Here is a 21,338-nt window from a genome sequence, read left to right as displayed (position 1 = left end):
TGCATCTTACAACATTTTAGTTGAATTTCATTTCTAAAAAAAACCCCACAGCAAACATGTCTTAAAATGATAGCATCTGATCCACCATGAATAAGAGAATGACTCTTTTGACTCTCTTTTTAAGGAATGTGGTTGTATCCGCTCAAATTTGAAGAGCCACGTCAATGAATAACACTCTAACAGTTTCCATGTGCGAGTACGGGACAACATGGCCACGCTCCTGCAGCTCTGCTGTGTTCAGCCTCTCATTCATACCGCTCGCTCCACAGCGTCTCATTCTTACATTGAACAGATGCAGAGACACTGCAGTCAGTTCTCTCAAGCCTCACCCCCTAGAAAAGAGTGAAATGTTGGAGACAAATCAGTAAACAGCAACATTTACCTAAAGCAGACATGTTCCCATATTGAGCGTTGGAATTTCCCTCTAATAGTAGCAGTAGCACTTATGTACAATAAAAAGAGGCTGCGGTAAAATCCTTTGGTTGAGAAAATGTGTACGGTGTATGTATGTGGACGTCATGGCGAGTCTTACACTGGATATCTGGTCTTTGTTCTGTGTTCACGAGTGATCAGACTGAACAGAGGTCTCAAATGTTGCTGATGTGCTGGTGCAAACTATCAGCAGTCTTTCAGGATTCAGCGTCTGTGTCCATCGTCCATCGTCTGAGGAGCCAGACCAGCAGGTGGAGAGCCTTCTCTCCTCTCTGGGGCCTGTAGAGCGCCAGACCTCCAGCCCACGGCTGAACGCTGGATAGCTTAGCTGCAATCAACGCTAACGGCCAATGCCCGTATTAATAGAACTAGAGTGTGTGTTTAATATTAATAATAAACAGCAGTAATCCTCCTCAGCCTCTCTGACAAAGTCGGCTATGATGAGCTGCAGCAGGGTAACAGCTTCATTTTAAAAAGAACAAGTATTATTCTTCATTGCATATTATTGCATCGTTAATAATAATAATGATAATAATAATAATACCTTCTTATCTGCCCTTCCTAAATCTATGGGGTTTAAAATGTGCTATATAACTACTTGTGATGTGGCAGGACTCGGCTCAGTCTGTGTACTTGTACACTTTACTGTCCTTCTAGGGAAATTTGCCACTACATGCCACTTGTCACATCTCTAAAAGGCACATCAGCCACACATGCACACGCCCAGCTGCGTCTGAATGAGGATGCAGGTTAAACACGTCCTCCTCCAACCCAAGAATGTGCTGCTCAAACTCATCCAACTTCCACATTCTCCAGAAGTCCTACAGCCTGTGGTTGGACCGCAACCCACGTGTGAGTGAAGCCGCCGTTACAGGAACACGTAACGCTGACACGCTAATGTATGCGGCGAGAGCGCTGATGTTGTGAATCCTGGGCAGAATCCAGTAATTAGTTATTGAGTTGTCATATTTTTTCCTCAGAAGTAATAAGCTTGATAGTAACAATGATTAAAATCTATTGAGGTCGACAAATGGGGAAAAAGTGCATGAACTCCAGAAAATATTTGTCTTGTCTTCTCCGGATAATGAATGACCTGCTGTGTTTACTCGTGAGCGTAGTCAGACGTCGCAGGGTTAAATCTGTCAGTGGCTCTGACATTTGTGGTCTTGCATGCGGCTCCCACAGATACGAACTACCGTTGGTTCTAAGTACATAAAGGGTCTATAAAGGCCAGTAAAGGTTTTATATTGCTCGTAAATCCCAGCTTAAAAGAATTCAGCTTCTTGTGAAAATAATGGAAGGAAAGCGTGGCTTAGGATGATTCCGATAAGGCAGATTTTGCAAAACTGATCTGGTGTGGAATGTAGAATAGACACTCCAAAGCCATTCCTCCCCACACTGAGCTGACCTCATCGTGGAGCTCAGTTTAGGAATAAATACTGGCTTATCAAGTGTTTATGAGCTGAGATGAAAACATGACTTCATGCTTGCTCCGGTGTCCACACACACAGATGAAACCAGCTGTATGTCAGATTTGGCTGGACTCAGAAAACCCTCCGAATGATCGGGAACAGCAGGTGGCGAGGCGCTTGCATCGGGGAGCCGGTGCGTCTCGGACGTGCTGCAGGGTTACCTTCCATTTCTGTGCTGAATTATATTATTTGTCTTAATCACGACCGTAAAGAAGATACCATCATGTATGTCGTCAGTGCGACGATACATGAAACGACTTGAACGCTGACTCGGTGACACAGGCCCCACAGGAAATGAGTCAAACGCATATTACAGTCCAAATAAAGTGTGTCGGAGCCGTTGAGGTCAGCGCTGATAAGGACTGACTCTGATGTTTGTTCCCGTCTGAATGAACCTGTCACTGGAAGGATGACCTGCAGTAAAGGGAGGGGTCATTTCCTCATCATTCATTGTTTCCTTGTTAGTTTTACCAGAGGTCTTTGGAAATCCAGCATGTGGGTGGTCTTCTTGAGTTCAGATTTTTTGGTTTGTGTGACTTGCGGATTCTGATTTTTTTTTGCTGTTTCTGATTTTCTAAGCTAAGAACTTTACTGAACCGAATATGAAAACATAAAAACATGTCTTCCGGGGAAGGAAGAGAACAGCCGGTGAGTTTATGCGCTGCTGTTATTACCCTCAGCGGAGCCTTGTCGTCTTATTGGTCGCTGAAGAGCCAGCAAACCAGACCGTGATGCAGCACCGCTAGCTAGCGCTCTCAGTGCAGGAGCCAAAGAATCCCGCCAGCTGCAGTTTATTCCGACAGCTCCTCCTCAGCAGCCTCAGCCTCTGGAGTGTCGGCAGACCAGGTGAGATTCGTCGGATATAAGTCCCAGAAATCTAAAGTTTTTGACTCTTTCCATACACTCATCCCCGACGAATGGTGGGGCTGGACAGGAGAATGTTCCAGTACCAGTCTCCTGAAGCCCTTTGTGATAATAGGAGTCAATGCAGCTGGCCTGTCATCATTCAGACTGTCAGTGGTGGACTCTTCGACTTCCCAGGTACCCTGTCAGACCCGGCAGCCTCCCTCTGGTTCACCATTCCAGGTACGTGTCTCACGTCATGCTCCTGCAGTGAGAGCGCTCCTCAGGGCCAATGGTTGGTGGCACCAAAAAAGCCTTTCAGCTCTTCAGCTGGGGAGGCATTTGTGATGGTGTGTGTGCTGCTGCTGCCCCTAAAGGTCGTAGGGCCGTACTCGTCTTGGGTCATTGCCATGGAAGTAAACCTCCATTTTCTTCTTGAAAGGTCAGTCAGCTTTCATGATGCGCCTCTTCAGGTCGGCCCTGGCAGTTCTGACCCGAGGAGTGACTGGATGTGCCTTGTCTTCTGCGGTGTTTGGGTATTAAAACCACGGCGGGTTTATCTACTATCGCAATGTCAATACAGTGAGTGATGTAACATGGAGGCGTCTGCGTGTAGGTTTCCAGGTCCTGGTGCTCAAACAAATCCCACTTTGTATGTGGGCTGAGAGAGGGCTCCCTGCGGCCATGTCTGGATGATCGTACGCAGGAACCAGGAGGAGTGAGACGCGCTCTGAGACACCCACCCTCTGCTGCAGGGGCACAGCTCCACAGACATGCTTTATACTCCAATACACAAATACTTTGGCTCACACTTTGCTGTTTTTTTTTGTGTTAACTTTTGCTCATTTAAAAAACAAAACAAAAAGCGCAGTATGATGCGCATGTGCAGTTTTTTTTATCTTCGCATGAAGGGAAGAATGTGTTTGTGTATCTCAGTGTTTGGCCTGTTGTCCTGGAAATCATCTCTGTTTACTGACCCTTTCAGGATGTTTCTTCCTGATTAAGTCCAACATTTCTGTTAGATTTCATTCAACATTTCTGTTTCTTACAGAGATATGAAGCTTAAATATGCTAATGAGGCTTTGCCTGATTGAATGCGTGTACATTTCCAGAAGATAAATGTGGACATTCTGTTCCGTTTTTTGACTATTCTAGCTACATTTTTCAGTGGTAATTTTACTTCTTACAAATGGATAATGTAAATAAGCAAACACTGTCCTTTACTGGAAACCTTTACATTACTGACTGGAAACAAACTGGAAAGGTTTTTTTTTTGTTGTTGTTGTTGTATTTTTAAAAGCCCCACTGAAATGGAGATTTTTTTTTATGCTCAGGGTTAGAATGACAATACAACACATTTTTAGAGAGCATTATAAAACAAAAAAAGCTTATAGCTCTAAAACAGTTGAGTGCTGTTGGAGGCTCAGCAGTGGCCAACACGAGCGCTCCGGCAGACAGTCAGAGGGACGATCGGCATGTTTTCACATTGATTTCCTCAGAAAGAGACGACTCAGGTTTCCTCTGAAAAAACCCAGTCCACATCATCCTGTAGTGATCCTCAGAGGACGACAGTGAGTACTCTGGATGTCTGTACAAAGTTTGAGAGGATAAACTTGTCTGTATGCAGGGTTTGAAATATGCAGTAGAGCTGTGGATAGAAGGGCTGCTGTTGAAGTGAAATACTCCCAGCATGTCATCTCAGGGATTCTCTGCTGCTCATCAAGCAGCCATTACTCAGCTAACGTTGTGCGTACGAGGCGAGGAGCTGTTAGGCTCCCCTGGCTGTTGGCGGTGCTCAGCAACAGTCCCAGCGAGCGAGTAGAATCAGCAGGGAGGGAAGCAGCTTCCCACCAGGACCAGTGAGGTACTCTCCCTGCCAGAGTCTCTGCTGAATGCTTGTTAAAGTGCCTCACACTTTTCATATCAATTTTCTACTTTCAGGATAATCTCTCGCAAGTCTGAAAGGAAATAAAGGGTAGACTTTCCGCGTTTCAGAAGCTGCAGCGGGAGAACATCATGATCGTCTCTTTCCTTCATGGGAGTGAACAGTTCTTGTGTGTCGATGGTAATTTCTCCTGACTCTTCCTGCCTGCCTCTCACGGTTGTTGTCATTGGCTGATGAGCGTTCACAGAAACCGTGGGTCAGCTCCCAACAACAGTCTGGACATCATTTGTTCCTTGTCTACTGCATGGCGCTGCTTTTCTGGTCCATCATGGATTATTCACATCACCTCCATCGGTACGAGTTGGTGATGTCCCGCGCTCACAGCTCTGCTTTATTTAACGGTCCATGCTTTGTTCAAGAGAATGAGTCTCTACCCTGAGTGAAGGAGTTCAAGTATCTCGGGGTCCTGGTCTCGACTGAGGGGACTTTGTTGCCTGAGATGAGCCAGAAAATCAGGGTGGAGGGATTGATTTTGCTCAATCCCTCTGTTCCAATGAAAAGAGAGTTAGAAGGGAAAGCTCTGAATCTGTTGGCCAGTCTTTGCTCCTACGCTCACCTAAGTTCATGGATTCTGGGTCATGAATGAAAGAACGAGGTCACAAACCAGCCAAAACTGAGCCCGAGTGGGCGGCAGGTGCCTCCTTTAGGGTGTGAAGTTCAGTCCTCAGTGAGGGACTCTGAATAGCGAGGCTGCTCCTTTGTGTTGAAGGAAGCCAGTTGAGGTGGTTCAACCAGATCTGGATGCCTACAACTGTGAGGAGGCTGCAGCACAGACCCAGGACCAGGTGGAGGGATCATATCTCTACGCTGGCCTGGGGAAGAGAAGTTTGGGGTTCTCCTCTGGAGCTGCGCCCCTGTAACCTGATTTTTGACAAGAGGTTGATGATGAATGGATGGCTGGGTGGATGGAAGAACAACCTGAGAACGCACTGCCCACACATCTTTCATCCGATCCCAACCAGATGAATGAGTCTGCCCAGGTGACGAGACGAAGTTTGTGTAGTAGAGATTGGAGGGATTTTCTAGGTCCGGGGCTGCCGGCATGAGAAGTGACCCTGCACCTCCTACCGCCACAACACTTACTCTCCACACAAGCCTGGGCCGGTGGGTGTGGCGCTGTGGTGAGAGGGGCCGGAGGCTGCCAGCTGTGTTTATCTTGGTTCTGTCTGTGTGTGGGCTGTCCACTGTTTGTCCAGGACCATGAGAACCACGGCGTCAGGGCCGCATCTCTCTATGATTCATGTTTACCTTCCCCAGTTGCCCTCTGGCTCGCTCTATTATTGTTCTAAATGAATCACACTGTTTGTGCTGTATTTGCTGGAAACATTGAACACTTAAGCACAGGCGTGGGGATTGATCCTAGGAAGCTGTGTCACCTGTTACACCTACTGACAGGAGTTTTGAGTTTGGAAAGGATGGATGACTCTGCGCTGATGCGTGACTGCCTGCTCCTGGGGCTGCGCCGCGGTTAGAGGACCAACAAGCACAGAGCAGCTCATCTCAGATGAAGCTGCTGGATACACAGAGCAGTTAAAGTACTGCATGAAACGACGTCCGTTTGAGTATTCTTCATGAGTTACATGCAGCCCGGTATTTTCTGTCCTGCAACGTAATTAAAGCACACAGTGATATAAGATTGTCAGCTGCATAAACTCAGGACCAGAACTAACGGCGGCATGCTGGACCTTGTGTTTGGAATGCAAACTGTGCACAGCTGTGGTTGAGTGATGACAGTGATTTGTCAGCTTGATGCACTTTAACCTGCTAGAAAAGCACCAGTTTATCAGATGACCTCCTGAATCGATGCATCACCGCTGCTGCTTCTCTCTATGCAGTTTTTGATTTGTGCTGCAGGCGGCTTGATCCATCAGGTTAGAGGGAAGATCTGCTGAGTCACGAGTGCAACGGAGGGGAATGGAAGCTTATTTGTTGTGGGAATAAACCAATTATGGGATTAGATGTCCCTCATTATTGCTATCAACGTATTTTTTATCGGCTGGATGCACGAATGCACCTTCAAATGATTTTTTTTTATGTCATTGTTCATAAAGGCACTTCCCAATAAACACGTTACTTTAAAGGCAACTTTGTATCGCTTTAGTTTTTGTCTCTGGAAATGTAACATTTAGTGCAACGTGTCCCGTAAGAGAGGAACGTTTTGTATGTGACTCTTGTTTTCTCTTGTAATAGAAGCTGATACTTGCGTCCTCCATCTTTTGTCGGAGTAACTTGGGAAGGTGTCGTCATTATATGTCGTGCTCAATGCACAAAGCGTGACATGAGTGTTTTATTCATACATGTGTGGTATTTCAGTCAAACACAGCTATTGCTGCTCTTTCTGAGTCAGGTTTCACACTTTGCTTATGAATAAATATTCCACGGTGAAAGGAATGTTGTCAGGCTGCTTTGGCTCTGACCTTTAGCGTGCTTCTTAGTGTTTGCCAGCAAAGCTCGTAATCTTGGAACTCAAGGTCGGTTATGTTCTTGCTCTCGGGACGTCAGGCAAGTTTAAATGTAAAATGTTTGATTTTCCATGGTGCTCCCTGCACGCTGACCTCAGGGAACATGTACTGCTAATGTTCTCTAAGTGTTCTCAGACTTCAGGAGAACATCTGGTCAGTTAGAGATGAGGTGAAACATGCACGCACACTTCATACACAGTATAGTGCCACTGCTTGGGTTTGTTTGATAAGAGCTGTAGATCTGTACGCTGAATCATCTGGTCTGTTTCTGCTCCTGTAGGAAGCCAATCAGACGCTGCACACGGACCAGCCCGACCTCCCCAAGTGTTTCCAGCTCTCTGTCCTGTCATGGCTGCCGTGCATCTACCTATGGGCTGTGTGCCCCATCTACCTCTTCTATCTCAAGAAGAATAACAGAGGTTACATTATGATGTCCATCATGAACAGATTTAAAACGGTGAGACGCGCAAATGAACACAGCACAGCGCTGGGATTTAGGCACTGTCATATTCTAGCCACTGACTCACATTTTGAAGTCTAAAAGAGGTTGTAATGGTGCTCACTTCACGTTTAAGGAAGTTGCTACCGTAACCCTAACCCTATCAACTTAAAATGCACATGAATGCAGGGCCGGCTAGACATTCACTCACACAGCCTCTAATGTCAGGAGGTCTTATCAGCCTGTTCACTGCTTTGTAGCATTCATTTCTGTGTTTCTGTGCCCCCCCCCCCCCGTAGGTTTTTGGTTTGCTGTTATGGATTGTGTGTTGGACGGATCTCTTCTACACATTCCACGAGCTGCAGCAGGGCCACAGACAGCCGCCCATTTACTTTGTCACCCCCCTGGTGCTTGGCATGACCATGGTGAGGATACAGCGCACCCCATCCATCAAAACCCACTTCACTCGCATCTGCTCCTGCACAAGGAGCTGGCGTTGAGGTCATGAGTGTTACCTTCATACGCACGTTTGACACTTTAAATAAGTCACGGCTTAGAAGCAGTTGCGGTGTCAACAGAAAACTTTGCTGTGCCGTTGAATCAAGCACACGCTTGTCTAAAGGAACATGTTAACCAGACGTAGCTGGAAAGACCACCTGCAGTGGGACAGTAGAGAAAGACGAGGCAAAATCACCAAATACGCTTTGCTCCATGACAGTTTTCACCTGCATTAACAGAGCTAGAGCTGTGCAACGGTGAACAACATGGGACGTTTAAGAGTGGTTTTCCCACCTGCATCCTTTAGTTTGCTTGAATCCTACCAGAGTTTGTTCTCCTTCTTGGCGTGGCTCCTTGGAGAGGTGGTCTTGGTCTGCCTCCCTTGTGGGGACCATGGTGTGCTGTGTTTGAGGTATGAAAGGAAACAAATCACATACAGGAAGATAAAAAGTGAAAAATCTCTGAATCTCTGAGTTCCCTTGTGATCTGATGCCCCTTGGAGGACAAATTAAGACAACACAACCACAACCTCCATATCCTGACCACATCACTTTTGTGTACAATGTTTGGTGCAGAGGGACAGTGTGAAAGCCAAACAAACCAAATTAAAGATGCAAGTTTTCTGGGCCGTCCCCCCTGAACCATAAAGAGGGTACCAAACAATAGGCCTGAGAACCCCGTAAGAGTCATACCTGGAACTAATACGCTGACTGGGTGCAGCGATTTGACACAGCCTCCCAAAAGCCCCATCACAAGAGGGGATGAGGAGAATTACTGCTTGACACACCAACATCCTGATCCTGAGGAGGAGCTGCAGGCTTTGGAAGCTGAGGGGGCGAGACAGAAAAGGAGGTCAGGGCAGTCGAAGTGGTTCTGATAAGATCCGATTAAAGCCACCTCGAGTTCTATGAGTGAGGCGTCTTTCTCTGCCGTCCCTCTGCTCGTGTTCATTGCAGCTAAGCTGACAAGCAGTCAGCCTTCTGGTGGAGGTCTGGAGGAGAGTCTATCTGCTCCGCCTCCAAAATGATGAACAGGAAGTGTTTTTCTCAAACACGTGGGTCAGCTAAGCTAATCGACAGGTGAGTAAAGGTAAAGCAGAAGCCAACCTTTTTTCTCATGAATATTCCTCATATCCCTTCACCTGGGATTTGTTGAGGTATATTCAAACCTTAAAGATGCCTATCAACAAAATGCAAAGATATCCAGTTAATTATTGTAAAACCAAAGTCATATGGTGAAAAAAGAACACGTCGTCTTGTTGATGAAGTGTCCAAAGTCTTCTAATCCGTTAATTACCGGTACCTACGAGAAGATTGTCTCAGCAGTCGATCACGTTGATGCGTCCAGAGCAGAGAGGAGAAGGTCGCTCTGTCGACACATTTGGACACAGCATTTTGCGTAAAAACTTCCTGGTTGACACGAAATAGAATTTTCTGCAACAAATTGAAAACAATTTGGGATTTAAAAATTTTTTTTTTTTAATAGATGGCAACAGTTGATAAGTAACAGAAAACAAGTGGAGAGAGGGAATGAGAACAACATGTGACATTATGTGGTTTGTGTGTAAACATTTATGCAGGGACACACGGATGTTTCTTCAGTCTGACCTCATGCTTACGTTGGCTCTTGTATCTCACAGAAACCCACTTCAAATAAATATTCATAACGTGCCGTTTAGTGCGCATTACCAATGTAAAAATGCCGTTGATGCTCAGAGGGTTGCAGCTCCGTCTCAAGATTTTGTTTTGCAGGTAGTGGTAGGATGAATAAACAGAAAACTCCCCGTCACATCTGCAGCGTGACTCCCTGCTGAGGATGAGTGTGTTCATTCATTCTTCCACTCATCCGCTGTGCCCGTTAACAACAGAGGCTGGCAGTATTTAATTTCCACTCAGGAAAATGCCCCCAACCTTTTCTGTACATTTTAGATTTGTGAACAAAAAGCAGAAATGAAAATGCTGACTGTTCGTAAAATTGCCTACATACCTCAGGTCAACTGAGACACTCTCACGTCGTCATGTGATCAGCCTCTCAGGCCTCTGGTGAAGAGACGAAGCTCGCAGAGATGTAAAGTAGAATTCATGAAACTATGAAATATGATATGCACAAATGTCAGCAGGTATGAGGGATATGTGAAGTGATGAGGAGACCATATGTTTCTTTTAAATTAAAAAAAAAAGGAAAATGAATGCTGTATTTGATGGGTGACCATGAACGCCTCAGTGTTTAAAGTCAAGTCCGGACAAAAGTGATCTCATGATATTTTACAAGCAGAGCAGCTGTAGGACCCCACTTTTTAAAGGGGATGGAGGGTCGGGTGACGTTTTTTTAACTCCATAAAACCCTGCTGGAGTTTCACAGGAAGCCTGGACATGCCGTCGCTGCCCCCATGTTCTTAGCCTCCCTGCTCACTGTGGCCTGGAGCTCCCAGACATGACGCCATGTTTGTAGTGATGCTAAAAGACTTCAGCTGGCTTTCCGTCAGCAAGAGGGTGAGGAGATGATGGCTGTGTTTCTATTTGGTGAACCATCCCTTTGATTTCGTGGAACGAGACACAACATTTCCCTCCATGAGCAAGCACTTTGTGACAGTGCTGACAAAATACTGCCTTTTAATACGCAGAACCATCGGGGCAAAGCCGGGCTCCAGGTGGGCGGCCACCTGCCTCAACCAGCAGGGTGAAAGACGAATCAGGCCGCACAAATAGACATCAGCGAAAGACACGCAAATTCTGGGAAACAGGTTGGCTTTAGATTGAAACAATCCTATCTGAGTGAAAAGTTCACCGGTGGTTTCGGGGTGAAGTTGAATTCCCCTTGGTTGCGCTGTCTTCTCCTGTGGTGTAACGGCACCCCACTGTTGCTTGCCTTCTACTGTACCTATTGCTTACCCGTATGAATCAACTCCTAATTTTCTGTCATGGGTGGAAACAAGTGTCCAATTGTATTTACTTTAGCAGAATTTTTGATTCGTGTGGCTTGAAACTCGACTTTGGTGACCTCATGTACCAGCAGCAGTTCATCAAAGACCCGGCTGAAGGGCTAAGCCAGTTTACCTGAGGAGAGAGTGTCCATTGCTCTCATGGAGGCCGCGTCAGGTTACAGAAACCCCCTGGAGCAGCGCATGTCACCCAGCTCAGGAGGCCGGCCTGCCCCATTTAGATCGAGGTTTTACCTCGCGTGCCCTCAGTGATTCTGTGTTAGAAGGCCACTTGTGACCGGATCACACAGGGCGCTTGTTAATACCAGGTCTGACCATTTCTCTCTCTGTTTGATATCCCTGTCCTCTTTTCTCAGCTGTTGGCCACGTTTTTGATCCAGTTCGAGAGGTTGCGTGGGGTCCAGTCCTCAGGGGTCCTCTTCATCTTCTGGTTCCTGTCTGTGCTGTGTGCCATTGTGCCTTTCCGCTCGAAGATCCTCCAGGCCTCCAGTCAGGTGAGAACAGGCTGTAGCCCTCAAGTGCCTCTTCAATGTGTCACCAACTTCTCTGCTGCGCGCTCTTTCATGTCCCTCTCCCATCTGAGTGCGCTCACGTATAAATAGATTCTTGTACCTTCTCTTTTTTTCCTTTGTTGTTCTGAGCCATTGTCTTTACTCCTCTGTCCCCATCATCATTATCAGCTCCAGGTGCAGTGAACATGGAAGGAAGTGGAACATTTGCATGAACTACTCAAATCGTCACGATTCAAAGCTGCCTCAAAACATTTCCTTTAAGTAATCTCCTCAAGAGCGCTCGATCAGTCTACTCTGCCTCCCCGTGGCTGCCGTCTCAGTCGTTGTTCAGGAGCTTAGAGTAAGGGGAAGTTCGGAGGGTCAGCTGAGGACAGCACCAAGCAAAGCGGAGAGGGAATAGTGGGCCTGTTGTTGTAGCTTACTTATCTCACCTCTTGTGCTGCACAGCTCACCAACAGAGATGCAACAAACACCCTGTAGGCAACTAGACAACATACAGGCGTAGACGTAGCGTAGACTAGTGTCTGGTGTCTGGCTTCTCTGTTGTCCCCCAATAACGCCGCCCTATGGAACCCATGATGCTTTGCGATGAGTCTGTTGACCAGAGAGGCTATAGGAGGCTGTGAATGTGTGTCACACAGCTGTAGATCTCCAAACGCTTCGAGCAGTGTGGTAACACAAGATAATCACCTCATCTATAGATCTGGGATACGCTTGACAATTTATGGGAATTCTCTTTTATAAAACCCAAACTAGTCTCACACTTGTGATTTGGTCTTCTTAGAAGGCTAAAAAGTACCATCTGCAAACACACGTGAAACAGATTTCCAAGCACCAGTTTTGCTTATTTGTTCCATTTTATGTGGTCATTCATGTCGAAGCTCCGTCTGCATTTTTCTGTCTGGCCCTGAACATCAGTTCTACGTTGTTCTCCAAACTCAGCTTTTTAGATCATCTAAGGTCAGATGGAAGGCCCTGGAGTGTCTGGCTGACTTAGAGATCAGCTGCCGTTGTGTCAGCACTGTCGCGCTGGACGCTGGTTGGACAATGGACCAAGTTCAACCAGAAAGACCTGAAAACCAACCTGATATTAACTGTTAAAGTCGTTGTAACGCATTTGAAAGGCTGTCCTGGAACAGATGGAAGTGCCGGCCCAAACAGTGGAGCCTCAGGCAGGCGTTGAACATGTGCTGGGGTCAGCTCAGGCTACAGCACCACAGACTTGTGCTGCTGTAATCACGTTTCTTCAGAAAAGTACCCCATGCAATTATGATTGAAGGAATGTAGAGTGATTTTGTGCTGTCGATGGTGGCCGCTCTATTTATAATCGCGTTCAGCTGATTTAGATGTTTGTGTCTGGCTGGGGAATTAAGAAAAGAGAATAACTTCCCTCTGGGTGTGTTGTCATTGGAAGAACTCCAGTGAATGCATGGAAGCCGACCGTTGGAGTGAGCCTGGCCTGGCTGACGTAGAGCTGAGTACCTGTTCAGCGTAATGTGTCCCCTCAACAGTCTCCTGTTCGTGGCAGTGCTGCTTCTTCGTGCCTCCTTGCATCTTTTGTATGTGTCGCGTCTGTTTCAATCCCGCAACGCTTTCTTTGTTGTAGGCCGCACTTTTAAGAGGGTATCCCACCTGGTGGAGCTTTTCCTGCACGTTTAAAGGAGTGTGAGAACCTGAAAGTGCTGACGGGAACAGTAGGACACCAGGAAAGCAGGGGTTCTGCTGAGCTGCTCGTGGGATTCTCAGTTTCCACTTGAACAGCCTTTTTGGAGCAATAAATAAACAAAGTCGTGAAAAAGGCCTTACACATGTCTGATAACTGCATTCATGAATACTTGAAAGGCATAGTACACTCTTTGTATAACTTCATTTATTTTCCAACACAAGCTGTTAAACACAGTGAATCCAAAATGAAACACATTATAGAGAAATTCGACCTGCAGCACACAGTATCATCCATCTGCTGAATCTTACTGGGCAACATCTCAGTGTTTTCTTTAGAAATGTAAAACCATCTTCCCTGTTTAAGGAGCGAGCTACAAAATCTGTTGAGTGCCTTTGTCTAGAATGTTTGTTGCACTCGTGATTGTTTGTTTTCGGGTGAAGTGTCTGGTCATCCTGAGGAGTCTGGTTTCAGCGAGCTGTGCACATGTATGTGCAGACAGAGCTGATGGTCTTGATGGTGCGCGTTGATCCTTTTCATGGTGTTGGTTGGCGTCTCCGCGATCCTGAAGACTGAATGTCTTGAACTCTCTATCGCTGCTTTTACGTTCTCGTCATGTCTGTTTTCTCAACGTCCCCTTGATTCAACAAGAGCCCATACTCACTGAACTCTTGGAGAGGAAGAGGAAGAGGGAGACCATCCATCTGCACAGGAAGTCTGAGTACAGTAGGAGTCTCAGCTGTTTGTCCAGATGCGACTCCTGCATCTCTGACTGTCTGTTCAACAGCAGCAATGAACCAGGTGGTACAGAGCACCTGATCTGGTCCCGGGACTCCCTCCAGTCACTCAGAACTGAAGAGGCTCCTTAGATGAGGCTTCTACTATCTGGCTGTCTTTGATTCAACCCTGTGTAGATAACCAGGAGCTGAGTGACTGAGAATCCTCTCAGACGCCGATCACAGCTGCATGTCTGAACTTCTTACGATCGTCTCTGTCCTTGTTTGACGTTTCAGGTGGAAGACACGCTGCGTTTCACCACCTTCTACTTCTACTTCGGCCTGGTGGTCCTGGAGCTGATCCTCTGCTGCTTCAATGAGAAACCACCTCTCTTCTCCAATGTTGTCACAGACCCTGTGAGCCCCACGTGCTGCTGCTGCAGTCCACACACACACACACACACACACACACACACACACACACACACACACACACACACACACACACACACACACCGCCCAGCAAAGTATGTCCGTATGTCCTCCTTGTTTAACCTGCTGTATCTGTTTGTTGCTGCTCAGAATCCCTGTCCTGAGGCTACAGCTGGCTTTCTATCAACCATAACATTTTGGTGGTTTACAAGGTGGGTTCACACCAAACACACACACACACACACACACACACACACACACACACACACACACACACACACGTAAAATCATTTATTTGGGTGGAATTCAAAGCAGCAGTAAGTGTTTTTACAGCTCTAGTTATTACAGTCAACTAGCTTTTAGGCAGTTGGTAGCTTCTGTTTCATCTAATTCAAGTACAGCAGCATCTTCTGTTTTGTTCTGTAAGCCAATACCCTTTGTGCCGGAAAATCTATGAAGCCAATTCCCGGTAACCCGACTCTGCAGTTCTGCTGTAGAGAAAAAGTGATTAGTGAAATCCAGGAAACTCAATTAAATGTCTTTGTGGGAAGCAATTCTTAACAAAATGGTTTCAAAAAAGCATAAAACACAGATTGTTATTGTTTAAATTAAGAAGATGTTCAGGGAGCATCTCAGTCATGAAAGCTGCAGACTGAAGATCACCAACGCACACACAAAAGAAGCATCCGTGGGTGAAGACCTGATCCCCCTGGCCACCTGTGTCCAAGCCCCTTCGGTCCAGTTTGAGTCCGGGTCAGAGCACCACCACACTCAGCTGGCTAATGTGGAGGCTTCCGAGGAGGAGAAGACTGAACCCTGGCACTGTGGTTTACACCGAGGTGGCTGCGTTTGGAAAAGAACTCACACTGCTGCTGAACCACAGTCCATCTGGATGGTTAACGGGGAACAAAATCCTCCGCAGATGTTCTCAGGTGGAGTATGAGGAGACAACCGGCCTGTTGGAAGGAATCAGTGTCCAAATCCAGCACCGAGGATCCCAGAGAGGAAGGAAGGGAGAGGAATTGTAGGGTGGTTGAAGGAAAGGATGCTTGGACCACAGGAGGACCGGCTGGTACCATGGCACCAGCTATCAAGGACTGAGGACTATATTTTGTCATGTAAAACTTGTACTGTTCATATATTTGATTAGAACTAGTATTTTGTTTTATTTTTTTAAAAAGGGGTTCTGATGGACAACACAATAAAAATACTCTGAGATTTTAGTGGAGATGCAGTTTGCCTGCGACTGGAAGACATGATAGGAGAACATGTACTGAAGTAGATGTTCCATTACTCCCCAATAGCAGCGCTGACTGTGTGTCATGTGCCACATTCAGTTGTCGTCTCTCTCTTACAGTTTGGCTGTTAAAGGCTACAAAGTTCCCCTGGAGGCCAAGGACCTGTGGTCTCTGAACCAGCGCGACAGCTCCAAGGTGATGGTGCCTAAACTCCTCCGAGAGTGGGAGAAGGAGCAGACCAAAGCCCAGAGGTACATTTGTAGAAGAGGAGGGATGAATGGGTGAGTGGTGGATGTGGAGGCGAGAGGCGGATCTGTCTTGGGTGGATACAAACAAGGAAATATGTTTCATAATGTTCAATGACTAAGAAGAAAATCAGGTTACAGCAGCAAATTGGAGCATGGCTATAACCCGGTTACTGCACATCACTCAGCTGGTCAGTAATAAGATTTTGATCCAGACTAACAACCACGTTTTACAGAAATATAGTTCATTAAGTTCTCCTTTTAAAGGAACATGCCTATTTTGGGGGAAACGCTCTTATTGCCCATCATCTCCAGAGTCAGACAAGAAGAAAGATACCCCTCTCTCCTCTGGGAGAGGCACACAGACTAGCTGAATAGTAGCTAGTTAGCTTAGCACCATGACAGGCAGTGAATGGGAAGTGTTAGCATACCTCTGTCAACAGTCATCAAATAGATCCAGAAGTAGCTGTCAGGGGCAGACCTCTCTGCCTCCGCAACGGAAAGGAAGTCATGTGACCTCCGGGGTTTGGGGTTAGGATTAGGGTTCGGGATAGAGTTATTGTGAACTCTCTTCTCTTAAACAACCGCACAAAGAGGACTTACTTCACCTGACTTCCTGACAATCACAGAGCTCCGCCATCTTGTCTGCTGCTTGGTCCTCCTCCGCAGATCAGGCTCTTGGTTTGTCCAGCGTTAGTCCTCCTCATCCTCTACCCAAGTTATAATCATCAAGTCAAGACTGTTTTGGAGAAACATGTATGGGATGAATTTTCACAGAGGTTTGCTAACCTGCTCCTCCACTCATAGTGCTAAGCTAACTAGCAGTCAGGAGGTCTCTGTGGCTGTCAGTTCCCTAATTCAACCCAGAGGAGGAAGGGGATCTATCTTCTTGTGTAGCTCTGTCGCTCCTATTCCCCAAAAAGCGTCTGTGTTCCTCAAAATCATTTTTCATTACAAACGGACATCTTTTTTTGTGTCCGTCTGTCTGCTTTTCAGTGACAGAAATCAAGAGTTTCAATCCAGTTAGGGTCAGCTGCTTTACCCAGTACTTCCTTGTCAGAGCAGAGAGGATGTTGTCTTACTGGGCAGGGCTGGTGTGTTGCGTGGGTGTGTGGGTGTGCGCACGCGCGCATTCTTTACAAGCAGAACTCGCTGGCTTGATGTCTTTGCTACCCTTCCAACACAAACACTGTAATTACTGCTTAAGCATATCTATTTTAGAGAAACATGGGATATTGATAACACACACACACACACACACAGATACACACACACAGATACACCGCACTATATAGATAGAATTTGCTGCGTAGCTCAGATTTCAAACTCCTCTGAATCATATTCAGTCAGTTTAGTCTCAAACTGGATAAATTAGTGTTTGTTTCCTTTAGCTCAAACACTCTTTACAAGTCTGGTGAACTCTTGACCTCCCCTACAGCAGCTTCCTCTCTCACTGCGGTTGTTTTCCTGTCGGTTTCGCTCTGTCACCGAGAACAAGTTGTAAAACGATCTGTAAAAGCTTCATTAGGCCTTTTCAGTGGCGGTGGTCGGTAAACCTGTTTGTTTTTAAGCCGAATTCCATCGTGGTCGTTCTGTTGAGCTCAGTTAGTTGATGGCTGGAATCTGCACATGAAGTTAGTATCAAAGAAATGTTGCAAGCATCTTCCTTCTTGAAAACTTGCAGGATTTGATTTTTTTTTTTTTGTAATGGTTGACGGTCTTCTGAGCCAACGATGAGCTAAATGAACAAATGCAATCAGCAAGGACTTCATCTTTGACGATCCAGCTCATCCAAAAAGATTTATGGTTACCAGTGAAGGATTTAAAATGTTCAGGTATTTCAATGCTTATGCCAGCGTTTATGTAGACAAGTTGGAAGGCTTAAAAGTTCATCTCATTTTTAAAAAGAGAAAAGTTTTATGGAAGTCAGATCAGGCCCCCGTGTGGTAGAGAACCTCTCCAGTGACAGACAGTCAGAGCCGTTGACAGAGAAGTGGCGGTATCTCACTCGTTAGTCGAAACACTTGTGACGCTCACTGCCTCTGCATCGACATGAAACTCAGCTCAGCAAGCAGCTTCCGTGCATAACCCTGTCTCTCCTCCTGTCTGTTTCCACCTGGGTGACCAGTGAGCAGAGTGTGTCCAGTCAGGCTGTGTACTCCAAGCCACCACCATCCACCACCAACCACATGGGAGGAGGGGGGGGTGAAAGTAACCCGGACGAAGTCGAAGTGCTGCTGTCCAATCAGAAAGCTGCACCCCGCCAGCCGTCCTTTCTGCGTGCGCTCATCAAAGCCTTTGGGCCTTACTTCCTGATTGGTTCGGCCTACAAACTGCTGCAGGATGTCATCACCTTCGTCAACCCTCAGCTGCTCAGGTGAGGTGAACGTCGCTCTCTGCTGGGCCTCTGCAAACGGCCGCATCATGTGGAGGTTTTTGCATTTTAAGTTTGCATGTTTGCCTCTGCTCAGCTACAATATAGGAGAGCCTTAAAGTTGATGATTAAAATTTGGCAGAGCTACGCTGCCTAGCAACCTGGGCTCGGCGAGGACCTCCATTCATGTCTCAAATTTCACTGCTCGGAGATGAAGGTGTGGTGCGCTGACTGGACTGGAACCCAAGCTCGAAACAGTGTCTCCCAAAATTAAACATGAACTGTTTGAATGGCAATGGCAGGGCAGGTGACCGTCCTGCGGCGTGTTAACAGCCTTTTCTCCAAATGCACGCTGTCGTTGCTCAGGAAGTCATTATGTAAATGTGTTTCCTCTGCCGACCTGTAATGGCCTGAGTCTGTCAGCAGCTGTTCTGTGAAAGCCGTATCTCTGCATCAGTCAGATAAGCTATCAGACATGGCCGACCACATAGTTTTCTACATGTATTTTGTCACAGTCATGTGGTCAACGATGGTAAATTAATTTCACCGCCGCCTTCTTGTGGTTTCATTTTTGTTTTTTTCTTCTTTTCTTCGCCCAATTCTCTTATCCTTCTCATTTCACAGAATCTTCCATCACGGAATATCGTAGCCTTGTGACTTCATTATCTGAAATGTTTTGGGGGACCGTGGCTCATGTGATGCTGCTTGTGCTTATTTCAAATCACAGAGCTCTTATTTTTGACACGATTATCATTTGGAGGGATTTCAGGATGTGTTTAGTGGAAGTGAAGACATGATGGGCCATCATTTCTGTGGCTCCGCACCAGCGGATGATGTCTTTGAGTTCTCAGAGCATCAGTCCTGTCCCTTGAGGGAGTTTCGTCAGCGCAAACGTCCACTGGACGAAAAGATTTCAGTGGTCAAAGTCACTGTGATGAGCGCACAATACAGCACAGTAGCATACAGCTTTTGATATTTTTTGGTCTGTAGTAGTGTTTTCAGATCGCAAGAATTTATATCTAATCAGATCTTTTTAATGACTGGGCTCAGAATTAGAGAACTGCTTCATGTCAAGACACCGTCAGCCGGTGGGGTTCTGGATCTGATTAGGATGCTTGTCTGGCACCATTGGAGATATTCTCAGAACGTGCATCTGGTGAGAGGCAGGCGAGGTAGCACATGCAGGAGGGATTACACACACACACACACACACACACACACACACACACACACACACACATATATGGTCGCGACCCCTTGCTTTGTTAGTCCTCCAGGTTGTGTTCAGTGTCATTTCTGTACATGTTGACACTCCAAAAGTACAGATTTGCTCATTAAGTTCATGTTCAACAGGTTCCAGACTCTGGAAATTAATTAAAACGCGTAGCTGGATGAGCAGGCAACAATGCTGCTTGTGTTTCTGGTGACTCATCTGGCGATTGGTGCAGTGTCCAGGAACTCTTTGACATCAACTTTTACGGTGGTGTGAGAGATCAGTGCTTCTTTATGTGTAGCAGAGGTCAGACTGTGCTGGAAAATTTGCCAAGAAGCTTGTGTGCTGATCGTTTCAAGGAAAGCAGGGACACTAGAAGCCAGCGAGAGGCTGTCATCACTTCTCTTTCAGGAATGACTCAGGAGTGTGTGTTTAATGTGAGACGACCCTTTCTGTACTTTTGCAGCATGTTGATCTCCTTCACGAAGCAGAAGGGCGTCCCCGATTGGTGGGGCTACTCGCTGGCTTTCCTCATGTTCTTCACAGCCTTCCTCCAGACTCTCATCCTCCACCAGCACTTCCAGTACTGTTTTGTTACTGGCATGAATGTACGCACTGCTGTCATCGGAGCCATCTACAGGAAGGTACACAAGCTCGCACACAAGGAGTTTCATATCTTATATGTTGAGGTGATGTACATGCAGGGGGCTGATCTGTGTTTGTGTGTGTGTGTGTGTGCGTGTGCGCCCGTGTACCTCTGCTCTTCAGGCGTTGGTGATAACTAACGCTGCCAAACGTTCCTCTACGGTGGGAGAGGTGGTTAACCTGATGTCTGTGGATGCTCAGAGGTTCATGGACCTCACCACCTTCCTCAACATGCTGTGGTCTGCTCCTCTTCAGATTATGCTGGCTTTATATTTCCTCTGGCAGGTACATGCACAAGTCATTTACTAGACCACTGTAACTCCCTGCCTTCCGTCATCACACAAAAACAAATGTAGCAGCGTCATCTCATCCATCTCAACACTCCTACCTTTGCATCAGATGTTTAGAACTGATTTCAAGATTTTACTTGAACTCCAGGTCACACGGTTAAAACACTGACCCCATACCCACCACCTTAGTTCCTGGGTTTGAGCCCTTCTGGTCGGTTCAAAGTCCAGGTTCAAACCTAGAGGTGACTGTGCCTTTTCCGTCAGGACCCCTTGACTCTGGATTGACCTACCTGAGGAGATCAGGTGTGCAGAATCAGTTCTACACTGCTCCTCACCAGAGCTCATCTATCTTTGACTCCTCTGATGTGATTGTCCTTCACCCATCACAAGGACAGGGCGTCTGTACTAACATTGTTCCATGCATGGACGCCTCCTCAGCGATGGTTCTCTCTCTGACAGAATCTCGGCCCGTCCGTTCTGGCTGGGGTGGCTGTCATGATCCTGCTGATCCCCTTTAACGCCGTCATAGCCATGAAGACGCGTGCCTACCAGGTGAGGACAGTTAATTCTACTGCCATTGTGTTATTGCTTCACTTCTGTCTGTCTTTTTAAACAAAATATTTCCAAGACATTGTGGTGAAATAACGAATAAAATGTGCTGCTGTTGTTCTTACAAATATTAACAGTTATTTCTAATTAGAAATATTTGTATTGAGTACATTAAAGATCATTTTGAGCCTGTTACACATCAATTTAATAAAAAAATGTAACTGAATGTAAAAATAAAGGTTAGGTAAACATTTCAGCAGAGATTTTGTCATTTGAGTTTAATGAGAGGATCAACATGTCACTTTGATTCTGTAAAGGTAGCACTAGTAGCCAATTAGCGTAGTTTAGCTCAAAGACGGGTAACTGGGTCATTCCAGAGTTCCAGCATTCAAGAGATATTTTTAAATGAATTTGCATAATTAACAGCTT

General features: G+C 46.3%; 1 protein-coding gene across 4 annotated transcripts in view; it reads left to right on the top strand.

Annotated features, from left to right (window-relative positions):
- abcc3 (ATP-binding cassette, sub-family C (CFTR/MRP), member 3) overlaps positions 1-21,338 on the top strand; it is a 50,372-nt gene that overhangs the window by 7,549 nt on the left and 21,485 nt on the right. For 2 of the 4 annotated variants that reach the window (XM_086194919.1, XM_086194920.1), the window contains exons 2-11: positions 7,435-7,611; positions 7,893-8,018; positions 11,389-11,526; positions 14,221-14,340; positions 14,506-14,567; positions 15,713-15,844; positions 17,967-18,215; positions 19,892-20,069; positions 20,194-20,355; positions 20,820-20,912. In XM_086194919.1, the coding sequence (XP_086051045.1) occupies positions 7,435-7,611; positions 7,893-8,018; positions 11,389-11,526; positions 14,221-14,340; positions 14,506-14,567; positions 15,713-15,844; positions 17,967-18,215; positions 19,892-20,069; positions 20,194-20,355; positions 20,820-20,912 (1,437 nt within the window). Of the gene's footprint in view, positions 1-2,733; positions 2,751-4,717; positions 4,813-7,434; positions 7,612-7,892; positions 8,019-11,388; positions 11,527-14,220; positions 14,341-14,505; positions 14,568-15,712; positions 15,845-17,966; positions 18,216-19,891; positions 20,070-20,193; positions 20,356-20,819; positions 20,913-21,338 lie in introns of those variants that run through there. The other 2 variants (XM_086194922.1, XM_086194921.1) reach the window with 2 other exon arrangements.

This window comes from Aulostomus chinensis, chromosome 23 (assembly GCF_037954235.1).
Source record: "Aulostomus chinensis isolate RoL2024-O1b breed Wild chromosome 23, RoL_Achi_v1.0, whole genome shotgun sequence".
Lineage (NCBI taxonomy): Eukaryota > Metazoa > Chordata > Actinopteri > Syngnathiformes > Aulostomidae > Aulostomus > Aulostomus chinensis.
Note: the sequence above shows the minus strand (reverse complement) of the source record. Positions and strands in the feature narration are given on the sequence as shown.